This window comes from Melozone crissalis, unplaced genomic scaffold (assembly GCF_028551555.1).
Source record: "Melozone crissalis strain CALT ecotype California unplaced genomic scaffold, PUWL_Pcris_2 ptg000009l_1, whole genome shotgun sequence".
In the NCBI taxonomy this organism is placed as follows: Eukaryota; Metazoa; Chordata; class Aves; order Passeriformes; family Passerellidae; genus Melozone; species Melozone crissalis.
In genome coordinates, this window is record NW_026535787.1 from 17208850 (window position 1) to 17218309 (window position 9460).

The 9460-nt window shown below is 42.2% G+C and overlaps 1 protein-coding gene across 1 annotated transcript; it reads left to right on the forward strand.

The window, feature by feature from the left end:
* Window positions 1-1344: 1344 nt before the first annotated feature.
* On the forward strand, window positions 1345-9205 carry TMEM45A (transmembrane protein 45A). The gene is made up of 5 exons (XM_054270460.1): window positions 1345-1534; window positions 3449-3661; window positions 4787-4971; window positions 7115-7260; window positions 9112-9205. The coding sequence occupies exons 1-5, from the start codon at window positions 1345-1347 to the stop codon at window positions 9203-9205; spliced, it is 828 nt and encodes a 275-aa protein (XP_054126435.1).
* Window positions 9206-9460: the final 255 nt, after the last annotated feature.

The following is a 9460-nucleotide window of genomic DNA, read 5'->3' on the forward strand; positions in this document are numbered from 1 at the left end:
TTTTAAAGCTCACCTCTCCCACCCAGCAGCCCTTAGAGTGGGAGAGTTCAGCTCTGGAAGAGGAGGGGACAGGCAGGGGCTGCAGGATTGCATCCTGTTTAAATCAGGCCAGACTCATGCTATGCATGAGCAGTCACATTTTCTTTTCTTCTCCTTTGTGGCTATAGAGGCCACTTTCCTCATGCAGTTGGGATAGTCTTAGGAGAACTCCAGGGCCTGTGCGTGTGGAACAGTTTCTCTTCTAAAAAAAAAAAAAAAAAAAAAAAAAAAAAAAAAAGTTTCACTGGAGTTTAGCCTCCAGAAATAGGAGAGGGCTCACACAGACTAGACAGCCTTACATGAACCCTGCAAGTGCTCCATGGCCCAGAAGCTGCAGTTTAAAACTTCTTATGCAGAGCTGACCATAGGAAATACTAATGAAAAAGAAAAATATACTAGAGCTTCCATGTTCCATTCATAGCCAGACAGCTCCAGTGCAGTGAGGCAATTGAACTTTTAGGTCAGCAACAATAATAACAGAAAGTACAGGCTGCCAGTCCTTCTAAAGTGGTTATTCTTGAGTGCTGCCTGTGCAGAGACTCAGTGTGCATTTGGGGCATAAGGCACAATAACTCAATTTACAATATTTTAAAGAAAAATTGCAATTTAATGTTAGAACTGTCATTTTAATGAAGAAGCCACTGGCTCAAAGGCAACTATCCCAGATTTTGGGATGATGACCAGAATTACTAGGATTATGAATGGCACTGCTTTTAAATGACTACATAATCCTGACCAAGTAGTAACCTTGTCACACATTTTATGCACCCACCACTAGATATATATTATCAAGTACATAAAGTGCACACAAAAGTGCATTTGATGTACTTGATAATATATATCTAGTGGTGGGTGCATAATTCACCCATAAAATAATGAGAATTACTTCATGTTAGTAAGTCATAACAAGACATCTGGAATGAAATAAAAAAATAGAATTGACTAGTAAATATTTACCCATTTGATGGGTACATAGTGAGTATATAGGTTCTCTCTTTTGCTAGCACAACTTCTACAGCAAGACACAGTGTGCCATGGCTTTTCCTTCTCCTGCCCTGCTGACTGCCAGCTCTGCATTTCAGGTCAGCTGCTCTGCTGCTTCTGCAAAGCTGTGAAACTGGGGAGGCTGGCTGGGAAGAGAAGTACCCAAATTTATTTTTAAATTAACTGTGAGTACTCAATTCAGCGACACCCATTTGATCTATGCAAGGAGATACTTTAGAATTATAATCCACAGAATTCTCCCACTATTTCCATAACCAGTCTCTGCTTGTTTCTCCCTCAGGTATTGCCTAGCAGAAAAACATGGGCAATTTCAAAGGGCATGCCCTCCCTGGGAGCTTTTTCCTTCTTTTTGGCTTGTGGTGGTCAGTGAAGTACCCACTGAAGTACGCCTGCAGAAAGAACAAGAACGTTTGCTACCTTGGTTCCAGGGCAGGATTCCAGCGCCTGGAGTTTGTGGAGGGCATCATCAAAGCTGTCTTTGCCCTCATTGGTAAGTGAGGTGAACTAAGGGCAGCCTGTACCTTCCAACACTTTTTGCTTTAAATTTTGTTCTCTGATAAAATGAATCTCCTTTTGTTCTGCTCTTTTGCCCTTTAACCCCTGAGAAGTGCTGTTATTACACAGCTGTGGCCATAACAGGGTTTCCGTCCAGAGTGCTCTTCTGGAGCTTCTGTGAGGTCTCCTGACCACTCTGGACCACTTGACTGCTCCTGACCACATCTCAGTGCTCATGTACTGTTCACTGCTCAGGCAGGGAGACAAGATGTTTAGGCAAGGGGTTCCATGTGCTCACTGGGAGCACCATAGAGTGAAAGTGTTGCTTTTCTATTTTGAATTCAACCACCTCAATTGCTGGAATAATCTCCACTGATTTATTGATAAAATATGTAAATTATGCAGATGATTTTTTGATTAATCTCAGTCAAAAGTGAAAATATTCACACAAAAAGACTGAACTCCAGCTCTTATTGCTGCAGGACTGTTGTGATGGGGTGTGGGGAGCTGTTTGTCCTTCTGTTGTGTCCAGGCCTGGTACAAACACACTGGGACGGTTCTGGGAGCTGTGTAACTGGCTGAAAGTGTTTAATTCTTGTTTACATCCTGGCAGGCTGTGTGGTAGTGATTTGGCTTTAGAGGGTGAGTAAATTAAACAACAGGGGATCTGAGGAGCTCAGCACCTGTGGCTCAAGTTGAAAAATTGCTAAATTTTAAGCATTTTTGCACTTCTAGATTCTATTTGTCTACTCTTCTTTAGATGCCCAGAGTTGCCTCATTTCTAATCAAGGTGCAGGCTGTGACAAAGTCTTGTTCTTGCTTTTGCTTCCTCTCTGTTAAGACATTGTGTGTTGTGTTGTGTCTACAGTTTTATCATTAGAAAATGATAAAAATATAAACAATAGCATTCATTTTGAAGCGTGATTATGGACATCTTTCCTACAAATCTCCCAGTCTGTGGCTAGAGGTAGTTTGGCAGCTAAAACATTAATGTACTGGTTTTATTTTCATTTTGAAACCACAAGTTCTTATTTTAACATATGGAAATTCCAATTCAAATCAAAATTATGGAAAAGCTGCTTGGCTAAGACAGACATAAAGGCATCAGGAGTAAAACCTGCTGTTTCCATGTTAGGAAAACTGGAAATAAAGGTGGAACAACACTGCATTTGCTCTACAGCATATCTGTTTTTACAGCAGGATGCTGGCCTGTGCTTTATAAACAATGTAATAAGCTTTTATGTTTTAAAAGCAGAACAACTTTTAAACCCTCCTCAAACTTCATTGATCATATAAAGCATTTAAAAGCAGTTTTCCCTTGCTGGAATACCTCAGCTAGTTAGCAAAACACTGAGGGGCCAAGGTAAGGAAGAGAGTGGGGCAGTGATTCAAATTCCCACTCCCTGTACATTCCCATGGGACTTCTAATAACTCTGCACGGTGGAGGGGTTTCCTTTTATGGCTTTAGAGGAAAAATCCCCTTTGAATTTTGAGTCTGAACTCTGTCATCCTGCATGTGGCAGGGCACTGAAATGGTAAATCTTTCTTTTGGAGACTTCAGCGTGTGTTATGCTCAAGTTTGAACCATTGGAAAAGGCAGCTGAAAAATTTGGTAAGAGGACAACTACAATAGCAATTGTTTAAAAAAAGAAAAAGCAGCACAGAATAAGCTGTTCCCATTTTCATTGCTGGAAACTGCAAGATGCAAATAGTTCCACCAGGAGTGGAGCTGAAGCCTGATTTCCCCTGGCTCTCCACTCTCCAGATTATGTGATCCTAAAACCTCAAACTTACTGGCATTATGCTGCATGGGGATGTACTGCTGCCTCTACTGTTTGGGTAAAGACTTGCCATCAGTTTATACCTTAAGCACCAGAACAAATGGTTTTCCTTCTTGTTTCATGCACAGGGATGGTGGCTGAGCAGTTTGTTCCTGATGGACCTCATCTGAAGCTGTACAACTACGAGAAGAAGCACTGGGACCACTTGATGAACTGGCAGCATGCCACCATGTACCTCTTCTATGGCATTTCAGGGCTGGTGGACATTGTGGCTCACGGCACCAACGCGCTGCCAGCAGCCATGGACAGGATGATGCTTTCCATAGCAGTCTTCATTGAAGGCCAGTTTACCTCTCCCTGCAGGGATGTGCATGAACCCTGTGTATTGATCATTGGTCTGTGTCTTGGTTTGGAAAGACAGGTGTCTGCTAAGGAAGGCAGGAGCCTCCCCTGAAATGGAAAATGTAAACCCCCTCCCTCCAAATTGTTATAAATTTTAAATTAAGGGGCTCTCAGGCAAAAATATGGGAGCAGGAATAGCATTTTATTTTCTTCTTTATTAGGCAAGCAAATAAAAAGATAAAATAGACAATGCAGTAAACTAAAACAACACTGACAGAGTCAGAACACAACCTGATGCCCTGGTGGTCAGGGTGTTGGTAGCAGTCCAATTGGAAATGTGGCTGCAGTGCTCCTGGAGTGTCAGGTGTGGTTCTGCTGGAGCAGGGATCCTGTAGAAAAGGGTGTAGTGTTCCTATGAAGATCCAGTGGAAGAGGCAGCTGCTGTTCCTCTGGTAATCCAGTGGAGAAGCCGTGCTGGTGTTCCAGAATCTCCAGATTATATCTGGGTAGGAATGCTTGGCTCCTTCCTCTGGGCAGAGCATCTCACAATAGGATATTACAGTTCTTATCAGCGATGCAGTGACATTCAATAGCCTGTTATCAGCAAATGTCCCCTCCTGAGGGAGGAGTGGGTGTGGAAGAGATAAGGAAAACCACCCACTTAGCAGAAGCCAACTGCCACACATATGACAAATAGAATACAATTTGCTTGGCAATCCAGGACAGTGTGGGAATCTCAAATCAGCCTTGCAGAATGACCCTCTGGGAGCTGCCTGTTTCACTCCCTGAAACACTTCAAGAAGATCACAAAAAGATCAGTCTTGGCCCTCCTTACACTGCCCACTGCTGTAGAGGTGTATCCTAGCTTTCCTACCTGCTTAGACAGCAACAGAAATGCTATGGAAATAGCAGCAAAAGCCTGTTTTGGGTAAGGGCTCAGTAGTTCAGGCATGTGTTTGATGAAGGTACTGAGATGATGCACAACTGGTTAGCCAAAGCCAGTGTGAGTGAAGGTGATACTGACATAAAGAGAAATGCCAGAAATGTTTCACTGTTTTCTAAAAGCAAATGCAGGGAAATTGCAAGGGAAGAAATGGTCTTAAACTGATCACAATTTATTCCAGGTTTTCTCTTCTGCTACCATCTTCATGGGAGAGCCATGCTGGATGTCCATGTTCATCAGTTACTGCTATTTGCTATCTTTGGAGCTGCTGCCTGCATATTTTTGGAAGTGTTTTTCCGTGGCAGTATCTTGCTAGAGATGCTCCGTACAAGCCTCTGCATATTACAGGGCAGCTGGTTCTGGCAGGTGGGTCACATTTCTGTCTTTGTCATTTCTTCCTCACCAAAATTAGTCATTTAACCCTTTGCAGATGTTTCACAGGTTATCAATAAGCCTTTTAAACACAGACCTCCAAAGACTTACAAAAAATACGTTACTTTAAAGAGATGCAGAAAAAAAAAAATCCTTTTAAGAGATAAAAGTACTTCTCATAGCCATCTTACAGAAGAAGAAGCTTCTTCTGTAAAATGGCTATGAGAAGTACTTTTATCTTCAAGTGCTTTTTATTTGAATCAATAAAGAAGCTTAAGTGTTTTCCTTGAGTTCTCCATGTTATAGAGCTCTCTGATCCCTGTAACATCCTGTTCCAATTTTGCCAGCCAAGTGGCAGTGATTTTAAAGCATGGAAATAGATGTTGTTCTTTACAAAGAGAGTCTCTACTGTCAGCTGCTGGACCAGACACCCAGGGCAGGTGAGGCAAAGGCCTCATTGACATTGCCAAAAGGTACTTAAATTACAGATTCTCATTAGGAGACTAGGTAGTGTAAAGCCTCCTTCTTTTCTAGTGCTCTGGCAGCTGAGCAGAAAAAAGAACAGCCAAAACTTTGGTATTTCAGGGATATGGCTCCTGAAAGGACTCTTCAAAATGCAGCTACCATGCCCTCACTTACTCGTGAGTCTATCCAATAACAAATATTTGACAGTGACTCTTTCTCTGCTGTCAGAACAAGAGACAGATTTAAGGAGCTGCTAGGAATTTGTAACAGAAATAGGAGCACTGGTGCTGATGTGTGTTTCATCTTATAGCGGGGAATTGAGGTCACTCCAGTGATTTTTCCTTCCGGCGTGTCTAGACTGGCTTCCCTTTTTTCTGTGCCGGCCAGACAAGATGAATAAAAATGTTTGCTGTTTCTTAGGAGAACTGGACACTCAGCACCAAATCAAATATTTAAATGCTTTCTCTGGCATGGAGACAGACCTCAGAACTGGCTGTATTTTTCTATAAGTGAGCTCAAGAATGTGATGCTGCAGCAACTGCTGTTTCATTTTCTTGTTTTATTTTCTTGTTTGCAAACTTCCAGCCAGTGATTTAAGAAGCTTTACATAGGAGGAATAGATGCAACAATTTATTCATTTTTTTTCTGCCTAATCTAATTTTAGAACAGATTATTTCTTTAGCTCTAGAGACAATGTGGGTTTTGTTTCAAAGTAAAAATCGAAGCACTAAAAACAGAAGAAATTTAAGTGTGGCTTTTTTCACGCCTGCATCAGACTTCAGCCATCTGTGTGACTGAAAACCACACACTGGCTGCAGCACAGGAAATTTGTAAAAGGTAAAAGGACTTTCTTTCTGCATCATCAACACCCTCATTCATTGAATTCTCTGCATGGAAATGCAAAATTCACTCCCCTCCTTCTTCCTCTCCTCTTCCCATTTTCTAAATTCCCAGCTAAACTGCTGCGTGAGGACTTTGAATAGTTCTAAGCAGTACAGAGGGTTGGTGTTTGTCATGCAAACCCTGCATAGCCACAGGATTCACCATTTTCCCATTTTATGCACAAATATGAATCTGATCTTTCCCAGCTCTGAATAAAAAATCAGCTATGTATTTCACATGAACTTACAGTCTTGCATGAGGAAGCTCCATTTTTATGCCATTTCTGACCTTTCCCTTGGATGGCCCAGAAGAAATAGAATTGTGGCTCCCCTTTATTTGTTCATTGTTTATTTCATCTTCCCAGCCCTGTAATGCATTCCCAGCCAGTGCTGGGAAGAAGGGAGGCAGTGCAAATGGCCAGGCAGCTTTTCTGATCCATGAGGAGATTTCAGTTCAGAGCACACAGGGCTGAGCACCAGCCCCTCTCCTTACAGTGCATAATTGTGATGGCTGCAGGGCTGGGATGTTGGGCAGGCTCCTTAATTTTCTGGGCAAGAGCACTGAGTCTCTGGGACTGTCACTTCATCTTCAAAGGCATTTCTGCACAGCGCTGTTTAAAGTGTTCCATCACACCTGAGATTGACTACAAAATTGTTTTTAATAATAAACACAGAAATAAACAACACCATAAGAAAATTAAATGTCTGCCTTGTGTGGGTAGCATAAAACACGATATGGCACAGGATGCTCATCAAATGACAAGTACTCAATCTCTTTTATTTTATTACAGATTGGCTTTGTGCTTTATCCTCCAAATGGAAGCCCAGAGTGGAATCAGACAGATCACACTAACATGATGTTCCTGACCATGTGCTATTGCTGGCATTATGCTTTTGCTTTTCTTATACTTGCAGTGAATTACACAATTGTCAGCTGGTAAGTTACTTGAAACACTGAAACTTTGGTGATTTGTCTATTTAGTGTAGTAGGTTTATTTTAGAAAAGTTTCCCTGGCAAATGAAAGAGCTTCTATGAAGTAAGTAATTGTTTTGCAAGGTAAAATAAAAACAGCTATTAGTAATCAATGAAAAGCACATGACATTGCTTCAGTAAAAAGGGGAAAAAATTCATCCATAAATGCAGCTCTGATAGTATGGCACATATACATCTCACATAAAATGAGCACCAATAGTCTTCCACATTTGTAAGTGCCTATAAAGTCAGAAGTAGGAGATTTTTTTACCTGCAGACTCCAACTGCTCATCTCTGCTAATTTTAAGTGGCTTAGAGAGCAGGCTTCATGGCTTTACTGTGAAGATTATTACACAGAATTCCTGCTAGAAATTTCCTGTGATCAAACCTGATTTCTTTTTCACTAGTCATTTTCACTGCCTAACATCTAAAGTTTGCCCTTTTCCTCACTGCCCAGTGCTAATTCTGACAAAATTCCAACTGCAGTGTTAATTTGGCTGTAAAAATACCTCTGCCATCAGATCACAGAATGCGATCACCTTCTGTCCGCAGGACATTACCAAGCCTTTTCCTGCAGTGTCCTAAACATGCTTCTCACCCCTACCATCCTAATAGCCCTATTTTATCCTGTTAAATACATAGCTCTTCCAGTCTTGATTTGCACTGAGGTGCCAGTTCCTTTTGTGTCTCAGTCTGAAAGGCACCAGCACTGGAGGCTGGGTAACTGCTTTGCTGTGTAAAGAGGGGCAGCTCTTGACAAAGGGGCAGCAATCTCAGGTCCCTTCTGATGCTGGGACCAGTGGCTGCTGCAGCATCAGATGAGGCCCCAGAGAAGGTTGGACACGGCACACTGTCAGAGTTCCCCTCTGAGGGTGGTTTGGTCAGGCTCTTTCTCACAGCTGTATGGTCCCTTCCCACGTGTGCACAGCTCCTGCATGACACTGAACCTTCTGGGGGGTTCACTGAGGTTTGTTTGGAGTGCTCTGGGATATGTCCTTAGGAACAAGAGCTTGCAAGCTGTACAGTCAGGATGGATCAGTAAAGGCAGCACTTCCTAACCACAGAATGAGTCATCCTAAGTCACTGAATGTTGGAACCCAGGAAATTCCTCTGGCTGCCCTGGAGGGCTAGAGCCCCTGCCCAGGGGGTTCAGAGACCTTGGCACAGAGCCCAAGACCCCCATGCCTTTGATTTAGCCCTTGGAAAAAACAATTACCAAGCTTATATGAAAAATTGCAAGCCATGAAATTTTAAGTAGAATGATAGTGAATTTATCACGGGGTGAAAAATAGATTATTTAGAGTTTTTAGAATGGGGGTTCAGGGGACAAGATGGAGGAATCTGGGTGTGTCCAGCCTTTCTCCTTTTTCTTCTTGGCCTCCATCTTCTGCTGTGATGTTGGCACTTTTAGATTGGTTTAGAGTAGAAGCTCACTGTCTAACATAGGTGATAGCTATTGGAAAGTAATTGTAAATATTGTACACGTAGTTTTTAGTATGAAGACATAACACCGCCCTGGGGGCAGGCAGAGTGCCTGGAACTGTCCTGCTGAATGGGCCTTGGCAGGTCAGGAGAAAGAATTCTATAGATAAGGAACAATAAACAACCTTGAGACCAAGGAATGAAGAGCTCTGACTCATTCTTCAACCACCGGGCTGGGAAAAGAGACTTTGTAACACATCTTGGGGTCACTCTGACCAGCTAGAGATCCCAAGAGCTGATGAGATTCCAGAGTTAAACAGGATTTTACCATGTAAAAAATGGTCAGATGAGCCTTTGAGTTACCATTGACATCTTTGTTGTTGCTGTTTCCAGGGCGGTCCGTTCGAAGGTTAAGCAGTCCCAGTCCATGGAAATGGGTTTACTGAAAACATCTGAACGAGATCATGAGTCAGAAGAAGAAATTTAGCATGAGTAGGTCTTGACCAGTTTGCCCACTCCAACCATTAGGCTAATTGATACCTCATTTCAACTTTTTTTTTGCCATCTTATTCATTCTTTACTATGACTTGCTTTGCAAATATCAATCCCCTATGATGTCTACATCTACACAGTTGTTGGTTTTGGGTTTTTTTGTGAAGGGTAAGCTTGATATTGATTCATGATGGTTGCACTAGTACATTGCTTATCACATGCTTCACAGAAAATCAGACTAGTATTAGAC